The sequence below is a fragment of the Pseudopipra pipra genome, chromosome 10 (assembly GCF_036250125.1).
Source record: "Pseudopipra pipra isolate bDixPip1 chromosome 10, bDixPip1.hap1, whole genome shotgun sequence".
Classification (NCBI taxonomy): Eukaryota; Metazoa; Chordata; class Aves; order Passeriformes; family Pipridae; genus Pseudopipra; species Pseudopipra pipra.
Genome location: NC_087558.1, coordinates 6,996,345 through 7,024,098, shown reverse-complemented (window position 1 = coordinate 7,024,098; position 27,754 = coordinate 6,996,345). Strand labels below are relative to the sequence as shown.

Here is a 27,754-nt window from a genome sequence, read left to right as displayed (position 1 = left end):
AGCTTTGCTCATTTTAGGAGTTTCACGTGGTGCAAGAGGCAGAATAATTTAGCTCTTGGTTCTACAAGTGTCTACCTTCTCCCAGGCTGCTACTTTTTGGATGCGGGCAAATAGTACTCCCAGAATTGTTTAATTTATTTCCAGTTTTTTTCCTCTGATAATATCAGCTTATATCCAAGGTAAATATGCAGCTATCCAATCTTTCTCTTTGTTCAATCGTTCATGGAAGGTGTTTTACTTCCCCTGAATTGCTTTAATTAACTATCACTAGGAGTGGGGGAGGGCCAAAGTACATCTTCTAACACACAGAAAATTATTCCTAAAGAGAGCGTAGGTGATACAGAACACATAAGAGCTGATCTCAGCTAAAACATGCAGACCTTGTCTCATTCTGGAAAGAGATATCTCACATTCTACTTTACAAAACCAGTTATAATGGGTACATGTGTATAACAATGCAGACTGTGCTGCACTGATTAGTACACGGCTTTGACTTGACTTAATCAATATTTGAGAGGTGAGAGCAATACAGCATATGAAGTAAAACAAAATAAATGAGAAACCCGGGATGCTGTGTTGCATTAGCCATGCAATCATTCGGTGGCTGAAATAGTGAAGGATACCTTACATTGACTTGGACAAGGCATTAAGGATATCTGCCCTGAGCTTGATGCTGTTGGCACAGAGCATAAAGGTGCACTTCTGCAGAGTGATAACAAATGACAGTAAGTGTAGGAGATTAAGCTGGAAATTTTACATGGAGGAGAAAACTGCTGTGTGTGTCTGGTCGCACAGTATCACCAAGTGTAAAATCTCTCAGATAATCAAGGAAAAAAATGTCCAGGGACCAGAATCCAAATTCTTAATTCTGAACAAATGCTCACCAGAGGAAATTTGAAATTATGTAAAGGAAATGATACTGTCACCACAGCTCACAGTGAGCAACAGTCTCATACATTCATTACTGTCCTGTCACCCCAGTGAGGGATCTGTACCAGTCCCAAGAGAGCAGTGAGCAGCACGGTGATCTCCTGGCTCTCCAGAGGGGACTGGGTGATCACCCTCCATTGCACATCTTCTGGCTTCTTCTTCACTTTAACTTCAAGTTTTGCAAACTATGAGGCTTCCCTTGTCAGGAGTTGTTTCTGGATATTTAGTGTGTTCCCTTTCTCATTTCTGGTTCCTCATACTTCCTGTTACACCCTACTGTGCTACTTAAATCTTCCCCGTCTTTGGCGTTTATAACTTTCAGCACTAGATTGTAATATCTCTCTGTAGCCATTTTTCTGAGTAAGTGTATTACAAACTCAGTTCTTCCAGTACTGATTTAGCTCCTTTAATCTTCCTTTATAAATGAATCTCTCCATCCCCTTGATAATTTTTGTTGCTCTTCTCTGAACTCACTATAATTTTTCAATATCTCCTTGCTAATGAGTTTCCCAGAACTGAACACATTGTTCCAGGTGCAGAAACAGTAGAGCAGCACAAAGATGGTCTGAACTTGTGCTGCCCAGACTGCAGGTTTGAACTTGCACTGCCCTTTTCCTGCCATATCTCATTGCTAGCTTGGTTCTTACTTGTGCCCATGAGTTTGAAGGGAGCAGACGGAATTCACCTACTGTTCTGTTCCAGATATTTAGCAGGCAAATTCTAAAATTTCAGGTTTTTTTAGCAGGTATTGCACAACTGCATGCTCTCATCTGCCCTGAAGACCACAGTCTGAACTGCAAGCACTGTCACCCATGTGAGAGTCAAACCCTGTCCCATGTCATGAACTTAGAAAATACCCAAAGTGTACAATTGGATGTGCAATTCAAAACCTTCCATTTAGGAAGAATGATGGGCTAAAAGTGGATTTTCTTAAGCCTTCAGGCTCACAAGATTCACATCTGCAGAAGCAGACATGCAAAATTATGAACCCAAACCTCCCTTCCTCCTACCAAAGAAAACTGATGATCCAGTTTGTTCCAGCAAACAGGAAAACCAGTCACAGTCTCCTGCTCTGTAACTAACTCTGAATTCATTTTATAGCATTCTGACCCAGCTGCTTCACTCTCTGGATCTGTTTGCCTCTTTTGTGGAGGATTTAATTCCTCCTAATTTAATCTCATCTTCATGTCTTATTAAAATGTTGCTTCCTTCACCATTTCTAGATGAACAGTGAAAATATTAAATATAAAGAGTAAGCTTTGTGGTTCTTCTGCAGTCTCCTCATCTTCAACTCCATGCTTTACCACTCAATGTCTATCTCTTTTTATAGCCTTCCAGCCTGTTTTCAATTAAGAAGACAGTGTTCATCTTCAAACTGATTTAAATTAATTTTTCTAGAAAGATTTCATGAGGCACAGTATCAAATGCACTGCTCAAATGCAAATATATTAGAGCTCCAGCATTCCCTTCATCCTTTAATTTTGTGTTTCTATCAGAAAAGCAATCAAGTTTGTCTGGTGAGATTTATTCTAGCTGGAGGCTTCACGCTGCTGGAAAGAACTCTGAGGCACCAAACACCCATGCCCAGAATTGTCTCTGAGGTAGCCTGATGTATCAAAACCTCTAAAAGAGAGGTTTTTGGGGGGCTGAATTATGTTAACCCTACACTGTGGGCTCAGATAGTTGGCACTTCTGTCATTATTGTACCAATGGAAGCCCAAGGAGAGCTGTGGTTTCTGTCCCAAAGTGTTGGGATCTTTTACAGCAACCTGGGGCACAATTTCCCTCCTGGAGGGCTGCAGCCAGGGCTTGTGGTCCCTCCACCCGCTGAAAGCTCAGCAACAGCTCTTCTGTTGTGGCAAGGTCACCCAAGATACCCCAGAAAGCCGTGTGCTGGTACCTCTGCCTCAGCACCATCTGCAAAGCATCCTGCTCCCTGCCAGTATCATTCCCAGGCTCTCTCTATGGTGGCATTGTGCCTGGCCAGGATGGGGACCTCCTGCCTGGAGTCTCACCACAGGCTTAGCAACAAGCTGCTGGCAGCAGTGGCCATTGCCAGAAGGGACTCAGCCACCCAGGGACCACTGCAGGGACCTTTTGACAGGCCAGGCTGTGCCACTGGCCTTTGTACTCCTCACCTTCACCACATTCTAAAGCAATGCTGATTAGGTTAGAAAGGGTGTAAGGTAGATATTCATAAAAAAGTGTTTTGGGATAATATTGCTCATTTTGAGTGTCTGTATACACTTTTCTTTAGTCAGCTCTTAGTCTGCTGATCACAAACTAGGGGAAATAATCACATGCAGCATGGAATTTTCACCACTTCCCCCAATAACCTGGGCTCATCTATATCAGCTGATTTACGTATAGGCTCATTTTCTTTGAAGTATTTTCTCACATGCTATTAAGAAAAGATATTTTATTGGCTTTTCCTAATTTCTGAATTGTTCACATTTCTTTTATCAGTCTCATTAAAGATAGATTCTAGTCATTATTATTTTCATGCTCACCTTTGTTTACTAATTAATGAGCATATCTCCTGTCTAGGTTTTTTTGCTTGTCTTCCACCTATACTCATATAATAAGTGTCTTTCATATTCCCTTTAAATCCTTTGACAGCATTAATTCACTATGATTTCTTTTTTTATCCTTATCATTCCCTGCTGAGCTTTAAATGAATCTGTATTCTTGTTTGATTCCCTTCCCACCATTTCCTATTTCAGTACAGGATTTTAACCTCACATCTTTGAGCAGTCCCTTGTGAGGTGACTGTAACTGTGGCAGATAACAAACTTTTTGCACACACTTATTAGCCATGCAGACTGTGCATCCCTGATTGTCACAGAGATTGGAGGGGTCAAATCTGGAGATGGTCCCTTGTGAATTATGGGCACAGGACCTGGGTCAGGACAGGGACCTCTTTCATTGGGTTCTGCTGAGCTGAGTGTCCTCCCATGAGCCAGGCAAGCTGAAGGTGGGCTCCCACCTCAAAACACCAGGCATTAACTCCCCAGAGCAGGCAGCAGTACTAGCAAATTCATCAGGGTCCTTCAAAGGATCCCTGGAATGCACTCAATGCATGTGCTCTGGAAAAGCAATAAACCTCTCTCTGTCAATAATTACTTCCTTAAATAATTAGTAATTATTTGTATAGTACCATGAAGATGTTAAGTGCTCTATAAGTGCACACATTATTTTGGCATTTAGAAATCCTTTTCAGTCTCTGCTGGTAGTGCCTGGTTCTCAGCATTAATGAGTTATGTGACATTGCTTAGGGGTAGATGTGTCCAGCAGAAAGGATTAGTTGCTATCTCTCCCCACACTCTATTAAAAAGAACCCAAAAACGAACTTGCTGTTTGCTGGGAAAGGGAATATCTATCTTCACCACTCCCTTAGGGCAGCAGAAATCCTCATCCTGGGCCCCTGGTCAAGCCGAAAAGGTGCTGTCCTGGGGGTGGGGAGCAGAGCAGAGCTAGTCTGACCCATTCCAAGTTCCAGCTGCAAACCCTTCCCTCACTCAATTATGTTTTGGTGGGGTGAGGGGAAAAGGCAAATTCCCTTCTTCAGGCCATGTAAACCATTACATTTTTTGCTGTCAACACTAAAGTGATAATTTTGAAAATGAACAATTTTGGTTTTTAAGAGTCACTGCGGCTCCAGCAGGGACACTGATGAAGTTATTCTCAAAGCCAGGCTACCAACATATTAAGTAGCCTCTTTGTGTGATTTATCTAAGGCAAGTGGAAGTGGTGTCTGTGTTGGTGCTGTTTATACTGTTCCTACAAACTTACTTAAAGCTCCTGGCTAATTCATTATTCTGGGAGCCTAATGTAAGGCAGCAGGTACTACAGTTCCCCTGCAGAGTCTATTTTCAATATTAATTATCTTGCTGTGCGTTAAGTAGTTTTTGTTTTTGCGTTAAAAGGTTTATGAAAATTAGATTATTAAAATGATAAAAACTAATTTTCTCAAGTGTAGCCACTCTGCAGCAGTCAACTCGAAAGAGAAAAATATGTGCACTTAGCTGTCTTGGAAAAATGGCACCATAACTAAATTATCATATGGGGAGGAAGGGAACAGTAGGAAAGGCTGCTTTATCACAAATGTTGTTGCTGTCCTGCTGGCCACACGCTTGTGCTTGTGTTGATGGGTCTGCTGCTCATTTTCATTTCCAATAAAGCAGATTTTTGTCTGAGAAATTAATTTCAATATATGACAGGAATGACTATCACTTGCAAACATACCACATCTGCTGTGAAGCTAAGCCTGACTTGACAGCAGGGTATATTTTGACTACTCTTTGAGGAGGAGTGGGTTGATGAAACCTCTCTGTGGCTGGGTCTGGTTTCAGGGCATTAAGCTGGGCTGCCCTCTTACAGGGGCAGCTGTTCCTGGAGTATGATCTTATGGTTAAAGGAATCTCTTTTACAAACACAGTTACTGTGCCTCAGTTCCCTTGCTGCAAAATGATGAGGAAGTTCTGAAGGAGAGGGATAAGTCACAGCCCTGCCTTCTGTGAGACATTGTTATTAGTCTGCTAATGCTGACAGATATCTGGTTTCACTCCTTTGCTCTTTATCCCCAGTGACATCCAGAGGGACTCTGCAGAGCTGTTATGGCTTATTACAATATATTGCTAAATTTGGGGCTGTTGGACCTCAGCAGATTTGTTGGTTTAATTTTGGCCTAACTGTGAACTCTGAAGTGAGGATTGGATGGTTAAGAAAGATATATCCATCCCTTTCTCTCTGAACCAGTGGGCTGGAATTGTGATCCGAGCGGTGCTGCAGTAGAGGTGAGTGCAGCTCTCGAGCTCTGCCCTGTCACCCCAAAGCATCCTCACCACAGTTTTCTGTCCTGTCACCTCTGCTGCTTCCATTGCAGGGCACATTGTGTTGGGTGAGAGAGGGCAAACTGGGCAAACCAGCAGCAATCCCATTCCCATTCACAGTGCTCCACATCCTTCCCTGCGACTCCGGCACAGACCATCCTTTTCCTTCCCCCCGTCATTATAAACGTGGTGACTTTTAACCAGCATAAAATGTTTTGCTATAACAAAGTTTCCTGCCTGTCAGGTAGAGGGATCTGCAGAAAATTTTTTAATGCTAAAGCCATGGGGATTAAAGTCACTCTTTTCTTTAGCAGTTGTCACCCCCACTGCACTTGCAACAATGAAAACTAAAGAGCAAAAGGTGCTTTGTGAGATACAATGTAAGCCAAGAAGCTAAGGATAAGCAGGAGAATCACTATGATTATTTTCCATGTTGCATATATCCATTTTATGTGGTCCTGTATTTTGGTTTCTGCATTTTGGAACACTTTCCTTCAATGACTAGCATTCTAAATACAGTTTTTTCTATGAGGTTGTTATCATTATTGCTATGAACTGTTATTTGTTGATATCATGCAGTTTTTCAATGTCCTAGAATTTATTATGGGTATTAGAGATGCCAATGTTTATCCATTTTACACCTTCATTATCTGATCTAGCCCCATCATTACTCCAGATACATACAATGGTACTATCATTGTTGTCTTGCTTCATTATAATTCCCATTTGTTTAGTGCTTCATTTCTAAGAAATAATTTGTTAGAAAACATGCTGAAGCATAACCAGCCCCCATATTACATATGTTTGAATCTCAGGCATTTGACAGAAAATATCTGTGACTGAGAGGTGGCACAGTGTCTGGTTTACATCAATGTTAACAGACTGGGCCAACAAGCACACTTAGTGCTAGACCCTAACTGCCTCTGAGAGCCTAAAAAGCCTGTGATGGATACCCAAATCTCCTGCATGTCCACAGTGAAGGTTCCTCCCCATGCTGAATATAGTCTCTGTCCTCAGAAAATCAGGAATCTACCATATTAATACGTCTCACCTACTGTAATAATTCATAACTGATGTGTATTTGATCTTTTTTCCCTAGTTCTGCTGAACTGAACCTCTGTAAGGCTACACACAGTTGCAGAGAGGGGGAAAGAGGAGAGAAAGAAGGAGGGAAGGGGGGGAAAAAGTAAAGCAGGATGCAGCTGCCTCTGACTGAGATGGACATAGACATCACCCTGTCATGGTGGCAACTGTTAGATTTTTATGTTGAGAAGGATTTTAAGGATCAACTAAATAGAAAGTAAAGCTGAGAGGAGAATGCAGAGAGGAAAGGGGTCAGAAAGACAGGTGTGACATGTGCGAAATGAGGGGACTAGATTAAGGCAGCAGCCTGTCCACACTGGGCAGAGAAAGTACACTCCCAACCTAGGACAAATTGCTGAATGTCCTGCCTGGGAGAAAGCACTGAAAAAGCTGACCTGAATCCATTTTTAGCAGTGACTGTTCTTCTGACTGGAAGTGTTTTCCAGCTACAGTGAAGCTGCACTGTGCTACGAGCAGGTTCTGCTTTGCTGGATTCCCACCAGGTTAGTTCTCAGCCATCAGTGTGAGGTGGTGGGATTCCACTGACACTTGGAACAGGACAGCCTGCGCTTTCTCAACAGCCCTTGCCTCTGATAGCACTGTGTAGCTCAGGGCAATCTTTGGCCACAAGTAACAGAGAGTCACGGGAGGTCTTACAAGAGCATCTGCTGCAATAAAAGCAGATAATTGTATCTGTATTTTAGGGAAGCTTACAGTGAGTCTCAGTTAGGAACCCCAAACATAGCACTTCATCCCTGTTAAAGGCTGGAAGGGAAAAGCCCTAGTTTCTCAGCTTGTGAGGTGTCACTAATAAATCAACCCTTGGAGAAAAAACCAGAAACAGTGTTGTGGAACAAATTATATGATTAAAAAAATATATTTCATCCAGCAAGTAATTATCACACCCACTGACATTTGTTAAGATATAATTCAGTGAAAAATAAAAATTGTGTTTCTGTTATAATTTCTGGCTCAATTCCCACAGATACCAGTCCTCAATCTTTAGCCAAAATTTGCTGAGGCATTGTCTGACATAGAAAATGGACTCCTGAGCTCTAATGTAAAAGCTAATTACAGGAGGTACTGCAAGACAGGGCAAGAGATAATGCCTGTAATGCTGAAGAAGATAGGGTTTGGTACACATTCTTTTCCAGAAAAAAAACCAACCACAACAACAACAGATATCAGTAATGCTTGCTGCCTTAGATGCAGAACATGCCCACAGACACATTCTACTACAGTATTGAAAAGCATAAACTGCCTTCTCTCTTCTTCGCTCAACCCCAAATGCCTGCAGCAACACCAACAAATACCATAAAAATTAGAAATAACATTCCAGTTCCCAGTGCAAAGAAGCTGTGGCATGTGCATGTGCACACAGGGGGAAGTGTGAGGATTTGGTTGGTAGGTAAGAAGTCAAAATTGATTCTATACAACATAATGTTTGTAAAGCCTGTCTATCTGTTCACCAGGACCTGCCCTGTGCCTGGGCAAAGATGGCAGCTGGGTCAGTCAGTGCAGTGATGCCCATCTAGGGACAGCAGGATATTGTTGGGGGTTATGTCTCCAAAGGCATTAAGACCTTTGGCATCAGGTCAGAATTCCCCAGATGCCTTTCCCTGCTTAGCACCGGGGAAGCTGCACTTTGCTGACAGTTTTGCCTGGAGGCTGTGTGTTCACACAAATGGGATGTTTGCCATAGGCTATATGAAACGGCATAGGAATGAGGGGGCTGACAAAGGCAGGGTAACAGCATGGCTCTGAATTAGGCTGGAGGGAAAGTGCTGCAAAATGCACTTTTGTGTGGGAACTGCTCAACACTGAAGGCTCAGTCTGCCGTGATGGTCGTGTGCAGGTTGTGGGAGCAGGCAGGGATCTGTGTGCAGCAAAGTGCCAGCTCCCAAACAGTGTCCGAGCTCAGGCACCAAGAGAGAATGCACGTACCTGCTCCCAGTGCTCAGCTTTTGTCACAACTCCATAAGTGACTTGGAGCATATTATCAATTTACAGAGAAATGAGAAATAGGGGATCTTTGTTCTCCAGCAGGTGCAGGGAAACTGTCCACTGCTTTGTCAGGTAGATGGCACAGGCTGTGGTATAGGTTGTAAAGTACCTCTGCTCCCTGCTATTTTTCAAGCACCATATTCCATATATATTTCCACTGGATTGCTTGGGCCCTGCAGCTGCAGCTCAGAAGTGTCTGTGTGGTTCCTGCCAGGGGTTATTTTCTATACACAGAAGTGGCAACAACTAAACATCCCAAGCCTAAAAAAGGCTTTCCCTTCCCTGAGGTATATGCTTCCTGTATCTCTTAGGATCATGTGTTGGAAATGAAACATGATTCATCTCATATGAAATTAAATGCTCCAGAAAAATACCTTCCAGTTTCTCCCATCACTCCACCCCACCATCAGTCTCTGCCACCCAACTAATTGTCACAGCATGCCTGAAACCTTCCCATTCTATGAGCAGCATCATATAACCCTCACATTTCAGCATGCAACAGCCACCAGAGATCACATATATGTGTTAAATTCATTTGTTGAGGGGAGAGTTCCCAGATGGAAAAATGGTAGAGCTGTTCTCCAAGGTTTGTGCCTGATATGCACCATCCTTGCCCTAAGCTAAGATTAATATTTCAAAGGAAATACAGTCTCCTGGTGGCACTTTCAGAGAGGTCCCGCAGGCCAGCTGAACCAGGGTAAACTTCTAAGATGTACAATCTTCTTGCTTCTTTCTCCCTGCATTATGTATAGTAATAAACCCCTTATATAAGTATACATGTGCCATCAGGGATGCAACGCGAACTTTGATAGTTCTTATTACCCAAGGACAGGCAGGTCTGTTATTTGCTGTTCCAATGCTCACAGCAAAGTGGTGGGATTGTGTTAAGGTTCATCTGGCCACAAAGAATTCATGCTATGTCTTGCACAGCATGGGATACAATCAGGAAGACGTGGTTAATACAGCATCTCTGTTCTGGCAGTGAGACAAAATTACCTTCCGCAGTTGTCACAGCTGGCATGGGATCAGGTGGGTGTTGACCACCCTAAATTTGTGTTCCTTGGGGCATCAGGGAAGGAGGAACACCACCTTACCTTAATGCAAGGTGAAAATCATATTATGGTGTTGAAGAGGAAAACTGTGAGGTTGCCCTTGGGAAACAAGGGAATATTTGTCACTCATTTAGGAAACAGCAGGATAAGACTTGCAAATTGGCTAAATGTCTGAGTAAAGTTCCTGGAGGAGAAGGAATTAATATGCTTTCTGGTACATGTTCTAATTTTCCATCACATTGTGGTAAGCTTATGGTGGTCATGACACGGTTTGTGATAGTGATCAATATCTAATTAGGCAAAATGCTAATTTGCTAATGCCTGAAAGCATCAGCCCCCTGTGCATTATTGGTCTCTGTGACAAATCACTTGTGTCCTTGCTCTTGACCTGGCAATGTTAACTCCTATCTCGACAATGCCACTAGCTCAGTTTAACCTATTCTTTTTCCTTTGTGTGAAAAGCTGAACTACAGCTGTCGCTCAGACAAAATGTGATGCAGAAGGCAACGCTCAGGCTTATTCCTTCTGCCGCAATCCCTGCAGGAGATGTGGATGGATAAATGTGCCTGGTACGCTGGTTTACACAAGAATGAACACGATACTTCAAAAAGAAAAAGGCACTTTCTGGTGATCCAGAACTGCTGCAGTTTCCTCCTGCAACATGAGGAAGTTGCTGCCATGCCTTTCCCGTTTTTCTCTCCGGGAAATCCATAGCTGGTAGTAGAGCAGCACCTAGAGGCGGCGGATGCCAGGGACAGCCCTGCCCCGAGGGCTCTGCGGGCAGAGGGCAGAGAGGGTTGGGGAGAGGTGCTGTCGGGTCCCGGGGAGCACCCACAAAACTGCGGGGCTATGGTAGAGAGTGCCGTTTTCCCAGTGTCACAGAGGATTTGGGGATGAAACCCGAATGTACCCAAACTTCTTCCCTTCCATATCAGATCCACCAGCTCTGTGAGATCGAAGAGATCCACCAGAGCAGATTTCTGGGGAGCAATTGTCTTCCCAGCAAGTAGAGAAGGGGAAAGGGAAGCCAGTTTGTGCAGTTATGTCTCCTTCTCTTGTTAGCTGACAGAGGCTCTCTGTTGGCAATACTTGCACCCCCAGCCTGCCCCTCTCTCTGCTTGTCTCCCCCAAAGCCTTTGCTGCTTCCCCAGTTCCTCTGCCTGCCCTGTTCTCCCACATACTGACGCTGCTCCAAGGCAGCCTCGGGATCTTCAGGGGCAAGTTACCCTAGAAAAGCCATGGAAACTGCCCTGCCTCATGGAAGGCCTCTCCGCATGGAAGCGATCACTGCCTTATCACTGAATAATCCCTCCCAATATATGGTGATTTTTCAAGTAGTGCTTTCTCATGTGTGTCTGTAGATCTTAATGTAAAACAGTTAAAACTTTTCTGGAAGTCAGGTGTGTCATCTGATCCTGACCTGTCAAGGAAGAGAGAACTTGCCATCCGTGCTGACATGGTTAGTCATTAAAAGTTCCACTTCCTGCTCACTGGGGTTCAGCTGGCTGCTTCCAGATGGCTGATTCTTCCACCTATTTTTCCAGACACCTTTTTCTGAGAGATTAAATAGTTCTTTATACCTAGTATTTTCCTCTCTCCCTCTCAAAACTACTTTTGTGTTCATATTTAGTCACTTCTCCGACTTTAGCAGCCTTTTGCCAATTACTATGGATCTGTATTGGCTTTAATATTTAAGCATGCATGGGAAAATATGGATGCTAGAAATAGTGCAGCAATTTATCATAATGCTATACACTTCCTTCAATTAGTCTTAATTTCCTTATTAATATAGCCATGAAGCTCAGTTTGCCTACGGAGTCTGCCTTGGAGAGGCATTTCATTTTCATTCTGGAATGTGTGAGCAAAGGTGTAGAATTAGGGGAGGATAAGGAGATCTGAGGAGAGTCAGGTCAGTCCAACCCCTCAGAGGGAGCTGGAGCACATTGCCAGTTTAAGACTGTAATTAGTTTCTGCCCACAGAAAGAGGTCTCAAACCTTTGACAAGGGGATGAGATGGCTGTATGACACCTGCTGTCCAAACAGAGCTGTGCTGCTTTTCTGCCTGGGGGGAATGAGAGAGGGAAATGAGGAACTCAGTCCATGTACTGGAAAAGTTGATGAGCACATGGAGACCTCACCTTGCCCGTCACTCCTTGGGCCAATGGTGGGCTCATCCTCTTATCCTGAAGGCTGAACCATTCCTGAGTTGCACAGCTCCTGGAGTGAGGACTACAACAAAAGCAGAGCTGATGGAAGGACTCTGCATAGGACAGATGGGCAATATATCTCTAAACTAATACATGTTACAGCAACCGAGCTTTTTGTGTGCTTTTCCAACCCTTCTATTGATCTTATTTAAGATAAGCCTAATCCCAGCACAAACAGAACAACACTAAGGTCAGAAACAACCTTCTAAGACAGGGCCTCAGTTCTATGCCACATCTTACTGGCTTTCCTTGTCACCCAAGGTTCTCTCTCTGCTGCTGGTGGCCAGTGTCACTAATGGTGTTACTCTGGCATTTAGGAAGTGCGTCTTACGTTCATATTCCCTTTGCAGAGGACCCCTGAAAAATGTGTAAGTACGTACCAGAAGACAGTCCTGGCATAAAATGGACAAACAGGCAATAGAGACATATACAGAGAGAAAGGAGAATGGAAGTAATTTTCACAAGTGAGACAGGTCCCTCACTACTGCCCTGCCACAGGACACCTTACATTTTGTGCTTTCCTTACAACCAGTTGCTTTCTTTCACCCTGTTTTTCCTTCCTTCCTCTCCCATTACTTTCAAGCTACACAAGCTGTAATTATGCTTTGTACAAAAGCATTCATACAACTTAGTATTTTCACTGTGTCCTACCACCATCAAGCCAGCAAGTTAATTCATCACAGGCGTCCCTGTGCCTGGCAAGCTGGAAGACAGTGCCTTTAGGTGTCAGTGCTCATAATGGTCATCGTATTTTCACTTGCTGGTTCCTAATGTGCTGGTCACCAACCCAAATAAGCAAGGAACGTTTCTTACTCCTACAGCCATTGCTGAAACATTAATCAGTCTCCCTGGGTGCTTTGGGCAGCTTCTTGCCACCTCCACCAAGGGCTTTTGGCCACAGAGGCTCTAGGACAGGGTGAAGGTGGTGTGGTCACAGCACTGAGCTGTGGTTACTGAAGGAGAAGGTGCAATTTGCCTTACTCTCATGTGATGAGCAGCAGCATCACGCAGATCTGCAAACTCCTCGTTTTTTTAATCAGATCCTCATATTCCAGCAGGAAGTGGCGTGTGGAACCAAGCAGGACTAGCATATTTATTAAAGCATGTCAGCTAACAAATTTATCATTAATACTCATGAATAAGACTGTGCATGCTTTGGAAAGATCAGGAATGTGCTTGAGACTGTTGCTTGCTCTCCTACTTGAGCAGCACCATTTGGAGCCTTCTTTCTTGCTCTTGAGAGCAGCTTGCTGCAGGGAAGGATTTATCTCTGTTTCCAGCTCTCAAAAGAATAAAACTGATAAAATTTTGATTCTCAATCCCTGATTAGCTTCATTGACTAAAAAAAACTGAGCTCTGTGGCTGGTTGACATTTTCTGGGAAAAGAGAGATGGATTAATCCCATATTCTTGTCACAACTAAGTCTCCAAAGAGCATTCTGCATTAACCAAAGTTTTCCTTTCCATCATCTAGCTGGTATCCTCAAATGAGCATATTTGCTACTGCTGCTTTTCTTAACCTATCGGGAAAAACCAATCTAAGCCTAAAATATTGGTCTACAGGGAGGATGAAGAGGGCTGCAGGAAGGTATTCTCAGGAGAGGAAGTCAATAACTGCAAAAAGAAGCATGTTCTGTGCAGGCCTGGGCTCTGGTCTGCAGAGGGGCCAGTTCTGGGAGTAACTTCACTGATGCTAATAAATCAATATGAGTGTGTATGAGATCAAGACCTAAGAAAATTGATAAGGGCAACAAGCCAGCTGGTGTGTGTCGGTGTAACTCCACAGCATTTGATTTGCAGCCGTTGGTCCCCTCCTGGCCATAAGGGCAGAGTGTACGTGTGCCACAGGGTGTGAGCTGCTGCAAATTAGGGGCCCTGCAGAGCCCTGCTCATTGGATGCTTCACAGACTCCATTAATTGCTTAAAGAGCAGATGAGCTGTTTGAGCGTTTCCTCGGGAAACACTGAAAGAAGCGGAGCAAGAGCATTTGGAGTGGAGTTTCACGGGCAGGCTGGAGCAGCTGGTGGGCAGCAGGTGGGCTGGGCAGCAAAATGGGCTCTGCCTGCACACACCACTTGGCATTAATCATACCTGGTGGGTTTCTGAATCCTCCTTCAAAACTTCCGTGGGAGACCAGGCGTGGCGTGACTTTAACTCTGTGAACTGTGGTAGAGATGCTTGTCTGGAAACTACGTTAACAGGGAAATCCACAAAGCATGTCAGTTGGTTTTCCAGACTGTAAGCAGTCTGGTTTGATTTTTTAGTAGATATTAGGTCTGATGGTGCTCTCCTTCTTTTTAGTGAAAGGGACACAAGTAATAACTGTCTTGCTCAATGTCATGAATGACTATTGAAGTAAGCATTGGCTGTGAGAGACATTTCCCTCATTAAATTAATTCTGATGTGCAAGATTTCATTAAATACAAGAAAACAGACATTGACTGAGTGTTGCAAAGCCTCTCCGAGCTGCAGTTATTGCTTCTTGTCCTTTGTTTATAAACTAAATTCATATTAGAACCGTACAAGTTGCAATTAACTTAAAAAGTGGCAGTAGCTTCTCTTTGCAAACTCACAAATAGGAATGATTTAGCCTCCATAGAGGGGAAAGTTGTATTTCCCATTCTAAAGGTGGAGGTTTGAAGCCCAGACCTTGCCTAGGGTCTGTCCTGTCATCTAAGAGCCAGGAACAGAGGTCAGATCTCCTGTACTCCAGCCCAACCCTGTAACTACAGGGCTATTCTCTAGTCTCTTATTCCTGCAAGCCATTACTCTGTAAACATGATAAATAGACTGGTATAAGTGTTTAGCATTGAATATTTCTGAAGTATAATTATTCCAGCCTCCCTTGGCAGCAGAAACATTACTCTTATGTCAAAGATGAGGAAACAGAGGCACAGTGCTTTGTCCAAAGCTTGTAGGACTGTTCAGATCAGAGTCCTACAGCTCTGGGCTGTGGCCCCAGGTCAGTCCTATGAACTGTGTTGCCTCTCAGTGCCAGCTACTGCCAGTGAATTGAATAATAGCTCAGTGGAAGAGGAAAATTAAGCATTACTGACAAGGGAGACAAGATATGGTTTTCAATGAGATTTGAAAACTGAGACAGAGTTGATTAGGTTCATATCACTGTGTGATCTAGAGATGCTGAACCACCAGCTCTCCACAGCTGTGCTGGTGGGAATATCGACCAGATGGAATTACTCCTGAAATGCAGTAACCTGCTAGTGCTGCAGTGCTGCTTGGAGGGCATTATTTCATGATGGGAAGAAACAAACAAACCTTTCTTTCTCTGACCCTCAGAGTCTTAGGGAAACCCTTGTGCAATAACATGGTACTTAAATTTTCCTTGACTGTTTTGCAAAGAAGGTGATGTCAGAGAAGCGATGGAGACACAGTGGAAGAAAGTTTATAGGTAACAACCCTACTATTATCAGTACAATGAACACCTCTGTACTGTGAGGCCACGTCTATGTTGTGATGGGAAAAATTACAGAAAAGAGAACTTTTGAGTGTGCTGAGCCCCTGAGTGTCATCCCTCCTGTCCCTGACACTTGCTGTGCCTTGGCTCTGTGCTGGATGGAGGAGAGACCAGGAGGCAAAGCAACTGGTCTGCACTTCTTTTTCAGATCCTGTGGCTGAATGACAATGATCAACTGCACTCAGGGTTTCCCCTTCCAGACCACTGTAGGGAATGTCAGATGACAACAGGGGAGGGTGATATTGATAGTAGGCTGAGAACTGCAATGAGCTGACAAGTGGTAGAGGCACAGTGAGAGAGAGATGAGGGTGTGCAAGCAACCACACACTAAATGTGCAAGACATAAGACAGAGAGGGAGGATTATGGATGCTGAAATTTTTGGAATGCTAATTTTGCAAGATCATCTATCTTAGCTGTGATGCTCCCTCTCCAATTACATTATTGATGCTTTGTTATGTGAAATCTACTTCCAGCTGACTGACCTAATGTATCAAATAAGGCACATCATGAATTGGTGTGTCAGCCTGGTGACCTGAAGAGGAAAAAAAATAAAATACCTATTTCTGAAAACTATCTTTAAAAAAAAACATTGAAAACCCACAGAAATAAAAATATCAAAGAAGCTGCCTCTATAACTTATTCTTTACAACTGTATTACCAAATACAGCTGCTCTCTACTCACACTTGTCTGCCAGTTGTGCCTGACTTAATGGGGCACCTGGAATCCAGGAAGATCTCCTCATGATGAATCCTCTGCAGTTCACATTAGGAATTATCATCTGCAGCTCTGTTCTCCTTTACAGACCACACTGTTGCTCCATAATGACCCAGTGGAATGAGCAAGCTGAATGGGGCTCCATTGCTACTGGAGGCTTGGCTGCTCCTTTTCAAACTGAAAAAGCACGTTTTGTTGCAATGGAAAAGATAAGGAAATATTTACAAACATCCTAGCTTCCAAGGTTTTGGAAAAACCTTTCAACCAGTTTCTTTGGTTGCAGAATGGTCTCAGTCAAAGCACCCCACCTCTCTGGTGCCCTGCTCTGCCTTTAGTGCTGTTGGAATCCTGTTTCCCCTGCGATGGGTAACCTGAAGAGAGAAGATGGGCTCCTTGGTCTGCCTGCCTGCTGCCAGAGATGCTCCTGCTGACCAGGAGAAGCATGGCCTCTGGGAGCCCTGGCAATGGCTCTGCTTGGGGGACCTTGAGTGTCCAAGGGGGTCATAGCATGTGGAGATGGAGACAGTCAGGGTACCAAAGGTTTCATGGAAAACAAGCGGGATTTCTGTATAGCTGGGCACAGTAGTGCATTCGTATGGAATCTATATGGATCTTCAGCTTCCTCAAAAAGGAGAAGTGGGGCTGAGGGGGAAAGGATCAGCATTGATTAAGCTGACAGATCTGCTAATGTCACTGTGGACACAATCACTTTCCTTTTCTTTGCCAGCAGCAGCTTCAATAATAAGATGCAGAGGGAGAAGGAGGGAGTGTCAGCGCTGGGCTGCTCACAGTGCTGCTGGCAGTATTTAGATGAGAAACTGGTGGTGTGATGGATGGCCATGATACAAAGATACATAGTGATCAGTGCTCTGGAAATGCAGGCAGATTAAGCAGGACCGTGCCTGACTAGTCTGAAGGTGACTCTACTGAGAGCCAGTTGTTAGATACAAATCGCTTTTTGTTCCCCACGAATAGTATTTGTACAGAACTCTCAACAGTTCTTGCAAATAGTTTGGCAGATGTTGCTTTCTCACTTTGGCCTAAATCTGCTCACTGGGCTCTGAGGCTTACAGGCAGAGGAGAGCTTGTTTGGTCCTGACTATCCAAGCTGCACATCAAGCCTTGGCAGAGCTGAGTCATCCAGCTGTCCTGTCTCCATGTCCCTGGTCCTGCACCCAGTGCCTCCACTGGTTAGCCACTATACAGCCTAGCTGAATGGCACTGTTGTCACACCATGGTCTGAAGAGAAACTCAATTCTTAAGCTCTATACTGTTCTATAGGAGTTTTCTCCTACTTTTACCTTCCTTCTGGCAGCCATGGAGGATCAATACAGCTCTGACTAAGCACCTCTAGCTCCATGAGATAGTGTAAGGCAGCGTGTTGCTGGTTGGTCTGGAATGTAAGCTGTGTGAGATGGGATAGTCTTTGTCATCACAAACATCAGTTGGGGCTGGATTGAATAGAGGTAAAGCACAGATAAGGAATGTGAACCATGGTGACTGTGCCCTGTACCCGTATCAAACCTGATGAATGAAACTAAAACTTTTACACCCACAGTTTTAGCACTAAAACCCTCCTTTAGAGAAGGAGGAGGGCAATGTAGAAATTGTGTCTAGACTGATTGGTGTATTGTGTGCAATTGTAGTTAAGAACAGTGTCCACCAAATCTTACATCTCACACAAGACTTGGCTTTCAAGTCTAATGTAAGACTGCTCGACTTGGGTTTAGGCCTCATTCCGTCCATTTTCATGGACAGATTCAGATTAACTGCAGGGTGTTTGTGGTTTAATAAGCTTCATGTGTACTGGACAAAGTTAGCTGTGATGGGCAGCTCTGAGAAAAACCATTTGTATAAATACCCAGACATCATTATTTGGATCCATATCTCCCTGGTCATTATGAAGAGGTAATCTTTGACATCTTTCAAAACACCAAGTCAGGCTATTTCGAAGTAGATTTCTGCTTAGAAATGAGTATAAAGCTTTAGTTTTAATTTTCTAGGAGTTAAATTGAATATTATTAACATCTCCAACACTAGGCTTCAAATATAGAACATTATAGATATCTATCTTGTGTTTTCACTTAGCCAGAGGCCCTTTCTTTGCTGTCTATTTCATTCAAGGACAAAAGTAATTTGTTAGGATAGCAAATTTCCTTCCACTCTTGCAAATTAGCATTAGAGTATCACTACAGAAATAATCCATACTATCTGGATTATGGCAATGAAATTGCTATAAATGAAAGCTGGTTTCTGAACTAATATTTAGAGAAGATGAGAGAGAGATGTACACATGAGGGGCATAACTAAACAGATTTCAGTATTTATTTTTCTGACAGAGATTCTGTTTCTCCTGAAAGGATAATGTACATCTATCTTGCAAGGAGTTTCCGTAGAGTGTTTAAATGAAGAGTGAAGCTTTAAGAACAAAGTGAAAATGGGAGAAGAAATATACTGCCATGGAAAGCTCAAAAATGAGGCACTTGGGGTTTCAGAGACTTATCATTAATCCCCTCCTGCCCCGAGGACATTCCTGTGTGACCATCAAAATGACACACATGCAGCTGTCTGGCAGTTTGCCACATCTTAGGGTTTGAGGGACTTTGCTCTGGGGATGGCTAAACCTCCAGCTGTTCATCGTGGCAGTTTGTTTTCCTCAACAAATTCACTCAGATGTTTATCTGAATCCACAAAAGCCAATTGTAAGTTGTTCCAAATGTTTTTTTCGACACCTTTTCTTACCGAAACCCGAGAACACAAACAGCCATCAAAACCTGAAGGCCTGTCCTGCCTGAGCACTGCTTTGCCTTTAGATTGGGATCAGTGGCTGTATACTGGGATGTACTGGGTTGTGCTGCTGTTGTACTCGTGGCTTAACAGAATGTGTAACAAGGTTCACCTTATTAATACAGGGGGGAAAAACAAAGTGAGCTCTTCAAAGTGAGCAGTGATAGAGCTGAGGGTGTGTTGGAGGAATCAGCCACGGGCTGGCGCTGCCAGCAAGGGCTCCCAGGAGGGTAGTGTGTGTGTCATGGCTGAGCCATCAGTGCCTGAAATGGTTTGGTTCTCATCAGCTCAGGCATCCTCCAGATCAAGAGATTTAGAGCAATGAAAAACTGTTTCATAATAACTGACAAAATATAAGCGTTGATTTTGAAAATGCTGCACAGGTTTGATAAAAGAGCAGAGGCATGATGGATGACAGAGAACTGTGGGAACCACCTGTTAGGTTTTGCTTAGGATTGAGTAAAAGATGAGAGAGAGATAGACAGAAAAGGATCTCCTTAATAGTACCATGAATTCGAATAGTTTAAGACTCAGACAATACAACATATCTTTCCCATCCTATGCAGCTGCACACAGATACAGGGATGGTTACTGAAACAATATCTGATTCCTGCAGATGAAATGTTTATTTGCTTTTATAAAAAAAAAAAGACCTGGAAGTACAGCTCATGATTGCAAACTGAGAAAGAGGACAGATATTTCCAAAGGTACTGCCAATCCCCTTACAAGGACATGATTTGACTCCTACACATACTCAAGAGGAATCTCTGACTCAACACGTGGATATGAACTGAATTGCATTCACAGATTTTTGTTCATTATGACTCCTAAGCTCCAAAAGTAAGAGCCTTTTTTAAAAAAAATAAATTAAAAGGAAACCAGGGGGTGATGTTAAAAAAAAATCCTTCTGAAATAATGGGAGCAACTGTACATATTTCTCAGCAGTGAAAGAACTAAAATTCAGATGTATTCTGACTCAGATAAATCTTGAGTTTCCCCTGTGTACACCTGAGACTGTAAATTCGAGAAAGACTGCTGCGGGGAGATGAAAGTTCCCTTGCCAGATGCGGACCTGGCTGTTGTTGCTCAAATATACACATGTTTTTGGGACTGTTTACTTTGTGATACACAGCTCTAAATCCAGGACTTTCAATCTCTTAGCAAAACTCCCGAACATAATAAATGCACATGCAATAGACAGGATTCAGGGAAACTCTCAATGAAGTCAGTGGAACCTGTTGGTGTGACTGATTCCACCCAGGTGAGAGCAGAATGGAAGGTGTTACCTCTCTGGCCCTTTGCTCCTTTTTCCAGTGCTACCAGTAACACAGACAAGTGCTGCATCATTTCCCAGCAGCCTCACATCTGAAATCAGTGAGCTCATTAGTCTGCAGACAGGCAGGGCCAGGACACAGTCAGAAATTTGGGTTTAACTGCATTAACCTGGCTCAAGCTTGAACACGCTGATACCAGCCTCTCATAAGAGACCAGAGTTCTTGGGACTCAGCTGGAGGATAAGGTCAGGAACTGACATTTTTTATTCTAGTTTTCAGAACTTCTGCCTCCAACTATATAGATGAAGTCCACTCCCTCATTTAAAAGTTCATATTGTGATAGGAATACTAATGCAATGGAGGAATATGTGTCACTCAAACAGTATTACAGGCTAAGTAGGCAACTGGGTATTTTCTAAAAAGCTGTCAAATGGTTAATGTTTGCATGCACAACCTGTCTTTGCTGGGAAAGATTTCAACTGGCTGTTCATGGAGCATGTTAGCTCTCCTCCAAAGCTGGATAACTGCTCAGGAAATGCAAGCAAAACGCTCCCAATTGGCCTCATCTAAGCCATCCCCCATCACTTATCTTATTTGTCAACTAGAAGCCTTAAATCAAAGAAATCGTAGAAAAGAGAGACTGGAAGGGCCCCTAAAGGTCACTTGGTCCATCTGCTGCCCTGTGGCAGGTTCAGCTTTACTCACAACCACTTCTCTCTGCTTTATTTAACCTGTTTTCTGAAATCATCAGTGCTGGAGATTCCAGAATTACTCACCACTAGATATAAAGTAAAAGATGTGCTTCATGAAAAATACAACTGTTCAGCTAGTAGCTTCTCTCTGTGTTAATCTGATGTACAACACATCTGCTGTGGGGTTTACTAATCCTTCAAAGAAACAGGCTGATCCTTTTGGGAAATGAGAATCTCAGGACTGGAAAATGGAAAGTACATTCTAATGTTAGCCTGTAAGGTTGTTGTTTTGGTAATGTGCATAGATGAATTTTGCCTAGATGGGATCTTTGGTCTAATGTACTTATGCAGTAGCCTTTAAGACCTTAATTGTAACAAATGGGATTAGGCACACACTGAGAAGCTCCTGCATGGTGCCCTATTATTGATTTCATTGAGGGTGCTCAGTGTTTTCTTTGCCTTCCCAAGGCATAAGGTAAAAATGGACTGAACTCTGTGTTTGGTTCATCCTCTTTTTTCCCTTTTGCTTTTTATCCTTGAGTATATTTTTATGGAAGGGGTAAAAGTGCCACACAAAAGACTCAATGCCACAGTCATTGGCAGAGGGTTTCCAGATGTTTCCTTGGAGAGCCCGTTCCGCACTTCAGGTCCAGGGACTTCTCCCCAGGACCTACTGGGAATGGCACCAAATCACTTCCTGCAACCTCACATCCTACCAGTGCTGTGAAACTGGCACCCTCATAGAATTCACACCAGTCAGTGCCAGGGTGACAGAAACATGTAAGGATATGAATGGCACGTTATGGATTTAAATTTTCTTTTAACACGTCCACATCTAATTCCCAGTCAAATTAGCTGAAATCCTAAACAATCTTGCAGGGACTGCAAGTGGGTGGAAAGGAAGAATGGATGAGAGGAAACAGCAGGAAGAAGTTTCCACAGAAGAGGCAATTCAGAGCTAATCCCAGGCTCTGCTGCGTGACAGTGTCTCTGAATGCCCTCTTATTTACTGATGAAGAGCAATTGACTTTTGGGTGTTACTGAATTCTCCTGTTTATATGTTTTAAGCATTTTTCCAAGATTGCATACTTCACAGGTATATGTGGGATAAACTGGCAGTGGAAAGGAGCAATTGTAAACTACTTAACAGGCCTGACTGTCATTTTTGTTCAGCCTGTATGTGTAAAGCTTTTTCAAAGTAGTTTTAAGGAAAATGAGAGTCAACCCTCCTGAGCTTACACTCTTATGCAGTCTGAGGAGATGGCATAAAGCTCGAATTCCCTTTTTCAAGTCATGGAATATAAATCAGAGAACATTACAATTTTAAAGAATAGTTCTGCTTTGGTTAGCACTGAGGAAATCCACAATTCCAGTGATGGAGAGTAACAGTATAAAACTTGTTTATGCATATCAGGTACTGCAGGTTTTACCATCAATTCCTGACTTACCAGCAGCTCTCTATTTAGCTGTACTTTCTTCATAGCCTCATATTCCACTATTTTCATAGACTGAGGGTTCCTAATTTGAAAGATGTATCTTGATGTTGACTGCACAAAACAGTTGCTTCTCTGGCAGATCAGAACTCCCTTCTCCCAGCAGAGCAGACATATATATACCACCTGCTTCCTAATCCAGGACTTCTATAGTTTCACTTTTTGGCATCACTTAAGAAGCCTGAAGATCAGAGAAGGATGTAAGTCAAAAGATTTGAGGCTCTGAGGGGTTGCACTGCACTCTGAGTGTTTGTTGTTAGAGTTTTGCTGGTTTTTGATTTTTTCTTTTTTGAACTTCGTGCAAAATACTTGAATGTGGTGGAATTAGAGACATTGCCAAATTACTGGCCTACCACTTGTCTTTTTCTCCCTATGACTTATCCTCCTGTTTGCAAATGCTCTTCTTTGAGTAGATTTGGTTGAGTGTAGCTTTTCTCTGGGTATTTTAAATTCCTCTTAGAATAAGCCCCCAAAGAGAGAGTTAAGGAAGAAGAAACTAGAAGGAGAAATTCCTGGGGGTAGAGAAATTGAGCTAAATACTTTTTAATAGCATGTATCCAAAAGAGAAACATATCTATCAAAGGGTTACCTTTGCCAGTATTTCTCAACAAATCACCAGAAGCTTTGAATATGCAAGAAACATTGGACATTTTCCCCACTTTTTAAAACATCACAGTATAATCAGAAATAGATTACAGATGATTTCAACATAGCTTTATGCTGTCCAGAAATAAGGTGAAAGAAGAACCTTCTAGATAAAAGCAGAAATTTCATTAAGAGATAACAAGTGAAACACTTTCTTTGTTAAGTATAATTAGCAGTTCAAAGACACTCGCTTTTCAAAGTGTCTGGTTTGATTCCTGTCAAATGCAGAGGCAGTGATATTTGACATGACATTCATCAATTAACTCTTAACATAAAAAGATGTGATGATATTTCTCTAATTGAGGGGATGGAAAAGCAAGACTTTTTTTTGTTTGTTTTTTAAATGAGCTTGAGAAATAATTGAAATGGCTGTCAGATCTCCAGCAGCAGGTTGTAGAACACTGGATGGGAATTCAGTTTTTAGCTGTTCCCAATGTTTTTCTTTCAAAAGTGTTTTACTTTCTGACATTCCAGATATTACTTATAGAAATAGTTTTTCCCTGTTTTTATGATAGCTCCTGTTTAAATTTGCCTGTTCTGACAGCTGTCTTTGTGACTAGTTGGCTCTTCTGCAGTCTATTCCAACTGAGAGGTTTAAAAGTAGTTTCATTTTATTTTTGATCTTCCTGTGACTATCAAGTATTATGTTGGCCTTTCTTTTCTAGTTGACTGCTCTAGTGTTTCTTTCTCTTTACTCTCCACTGACTCCCAGCACATTTTTATTTTACAGGAGGATATTTTTTTGTGTTCCCTTCTTCACATGCTATTTTTCTTAGTCTCTGGATTCTATAATTAGCATGATTCTGCTTTTTATTATTATTTTAGAGTAGAATGTCTATTAGAATAATCTAGAATAACTAATGAATAGCCAGATAGAATGACTCAGTAGTAGGGAAATTTGTATGATCTGCTCCCAGCAGAACTCTCAGGTCTGTGCTCTAGCTGAGAGCTCAGGGGAGAAGGGGTGACTGCTTCTACTCCTTGAGTACCTCAGTGTGTCTTTGATGACTGCAGCAGTTTATTTCCATGTGTCCAAAACCTGCCCCTTCAGATTTCACACAGGCTGTGGAGAGCACTTCAAGCTGTGCAAAAAGAATCTGAAAAGCCAGTAGAAATACTCACTGAAATAAGGGAGTTTAAAATCAGGCTGTGAAAATAACTGTACAGGCTATTTTTTGTTTTTCTGTATCAGTGGTTCGAGGTTATAACCTTAAGCCTGGTCTGTCTTCTGGATTTGTTCCTGACACAGGACTTTCCCTCCCTTCTCTTGTTACCAGCCTAGTAGCTTGGAAGTGTGACTGCCTGTGTGAAAAGTAAATTTCTGCAGCAAGAAATGTCCTAGAGGCCTTGGTGGAAGAGGGAGGATATACTTTGGAAAAGCAAATGTCTGAAGGAGCCATAGCTGCTGCTTTGCAGAGTGACTCAGCTCTCTGGGCATGGGTTTGCAAAGGTAAAGGCAGCTAAACTCAGTGTTTGCATGAACACAGTGGACAGACGGTCATACTTTGAGGCCTGGTACTGACATGTAAAATCTTCCATCATCTTTACAGAACTTTTTGCTATGAAAAGGGATGAATAAAGCCAGTGGATTTGTTATCCATACTATGCTGCCACATAAATAAGAGGAAGACACTTGCAAACACTGTATGAACACTCAGTCAGGGAAGGCCCCTGCCCCGAGGAACTTGGGGTCTGCATGAGAGAGGAGATCACACAGGAGGGAGAAGCCAGAGGCAATGTGACCAACAGAAAGTTAATTCAGATATCCCCAGTTCAAGGTTGTGCCCCTCTAACACCCCTGCTGAGTTCAGATCCTCTCAGAAGTTACATATCCTTCATGCATCAAAACATAACTCTGCTCTCTGGTACTTCACAACATGAAGGAGCATAGTGTCTGTGTGAACAAAAGATGAAACTAATCTAAAAAGTTTGTTGATTCTACAAAATGTATTGGGAAAATGTTCATTGTGTTTCATATATGAACTAACTTTGATGTCTCTCACCTGCAATTGTTCACTACCAATATTTTCCTAGAAAACCCATAAATAGGCATAAGATTGAATTATCAGCAAACAGTAGATAACAATGTTTTCTTTTTTGGCAGTCAAGTTTGGAAACCTGGCTCCAAACCCCACGATAATACAGTTGGAGACCAAAAACATACAATAAGTGTGCTTGGAAAACTAATGTAACTTAAAGTTTGATATTAGAAATACTCATTGAACAGTACAGAAAAAAACCTCCATCTCAGTAAATTTGAAGATTCTTAAAAGAAAACTTAGAAAACAGAAAGAAGTGTCAAGGATATTTAGTCTTGTTTTTTGCCTATTCTTGACTCACATGTGGAGTCTCATTTGGACATGCACTCCCTTTCTTCTCTAAACTGAAATATTCATTTCTGTTGTACAACACAATAAACAAGACTCTTTTCATCCACTAACTGCCAGGTATGACACCCTGTGAGTAAAAGACCTGCACGTCATCAAATCCTGTACTGAGTAATTTTCCATTAAAGAAACCATTTTCAATTTATCTCAAAGTCCAGCTTAGTTCTCTGAGCATCCCTGTTATGCCAGTACCATCAAATTTGTATCAGTATTACAGGATTATGAAGTGGGATCCCTTACCCTGTCAACTCTGTCTTCACATTGATACTTCCAGCAGAGCAGGTGCTATATTTTATTAGTTACAGAGATTCACTGTGCATCCAGAACCTGCCCTCTGCACCCTGCTTTTATAACAGGATCCAATACAGCTGAGCAAATACAACCTCTGTATTATATATGAAGTACAAGGAGATAATAGGAACAGAGTAAATGCTCTGAGTAGATACACTCTACACAGTGAATCAGAAGCACAGAGACACTGCAAGATGAGGGAAAAGGAAGAGGGAAAATGTGTTTTTAGGTGTGCCATGAAGGCCCAGAAAACCCTTCTCAAAGGGTTTCTGTCCCAACAGACTCCATAATCCCTACCAAAGACCTGGATGCAATTACAACTCCAGTATATTTCCATGCCAGACTTCAGTTAAATTCTCAACACCGCAATCAAATAGGGGGGGAAGACCCAAACCAAATCCAGTGTACTAATTGTTAGTAGCACCCGACTAGTGAACTGACAGCAATTCCCCAGCCCAAACAGCTTGATCCATTTGTTTCATTTCTACTTACCTCCATTTGTCTCTGGGATATTTAAGGCAAAGGCTCATTTTGTCCTGCAGATTCGGTGCTGCTGCTCAGTATTATTTTGCCAGATCGTAAAAAAGCTCCTGACCAAAAGGAAGAGGAAAGCAATACGTAAAGCAAACACAGAAGCCCAAGAGGAAAGCTACACCCTGAAGACCAGCACTAATAGCAACGGCGAGACTCGGAAGCAGAGAACACTCCCAGTTACTAACTTTTTCCATCGTTACATCTGTTGCAAAACAATTTTACTGAAAACTTCTCTTCCTTCTTGCAAGCAATGCTTTGCTGTAGTGGAGACCTCAGATAAACTATATGATGAATGTGGGGTTTGGGGAGTGAGGGGGGGTTTGGCTGTTTTTTACCACGTAAGCAAATTAGTGAAATATAAACTGGAAGGTCAGCTGACTGCTTTAAAAATACAGTGCTAGTCAGTAATTATCACAAGGTGCATTTGTCCATACTTCAGATTTTTTTTTTTAAATTCAAAAGTCTTCAATGGAAGCAGACTCCTATCTGAAATAACCACCTATGGGGCTTTCTGGCCAGAAAGTCTCAGTGCAGCAGAGGTGAATGTTTAGATGATTAATAACTTAATTTTTTAAGAGCTTGATGGGCAGACAGGGAAAATATGCCAAACTGTCCTTGCCTCAGAGGGAATTTTAGTGCCAAAAAAGAACTGCAATGAGAAGGAGAACTCATGATTTCACTTCTAAAGACTTTAAGGGTAGAGAAGTGTGTGGAGAGTCAAAGGGATTTACTGCAGGAGCAGAAGCTGCTGGGTCCAGCTGTGTTTTCACACCCCTGCCTCAGTGGATTTAAGCTTCTCCAAGTGCCAGGGCTGTTCCCCGGTGTAGGTCATAGGGTAGCTATGTGTGTGAGCCCACAGAGGCGGCATGGAAACTTTTGTCACTGACATTTGTCTTGGAACAAATAACAAGCAATTTGGTTTGAATTAAAAGGTTCTGACAGCTACACTTTGCCAAATGTTAGTCAGAAAGGAAAACTGATGGATATATCGTGTTTGAAAATTCCCAGGGTGCAGCAAATTCATTTGTTTTCCAAAAATCGGGCTCAGGTTCTCCCCTTGCCTTAGAATAAACCTGGAACTACTTCAGGGAGGCTGAGAGAAATTAAGGTCATTCCATTCACCAGGGTAAATGAAATCTGTCTTGAGCCCACAGCCAGGGAATGCTGCATCCAGTAGCAGAGGTGTGAAAGAACTGCTGAAGGCAGCAAGGCTGGCAGTCATCCTGTTAAATGTAATATTAACCCCCATCCCTGTGTCCCTGTAACCCTGTGACATCTTGCTTTGTAGTTTTCCATCTCCATATGCTGATGGACTTTTAAAAAGTTATGAGTTATGTAAGAAGACACACAGAT

General features: G+C 42.6%; 1 protein-coding gene across 3 annotated transcripts in view; it reads right to left on the bottom strand.

The window, feature by feature from the left end:
* Positions 1 to 26,522, bottom strand: part of LOC135419486 (calcium-activated potassium channel subunit beta-2) — a 145,344-nt gene extending 118,822 nt beyond the window's left edge. For 2 of the 3 annotated variants that reach the window (XM_064665884.1, XM_064665888.1), the window contains exon 1: positions 26,360 to 26,522. In XM_064665884.1, the coding sequence (XP_064521954.1) occupies positions 26,360 to 26,397 (38 nt within the window). In that variant the 5' untranslated portion in view covers positions 26,398 to 26,522. The remainder of the gene's footprint in view (positions 1 to 26,359) is intronic. The other variant, XM_064665883.1, reaches the window with a different exon arrangement.
* Between the last annotated feature and the right edge of the window lie 1,232 nt (positions 26,523 to 27,754).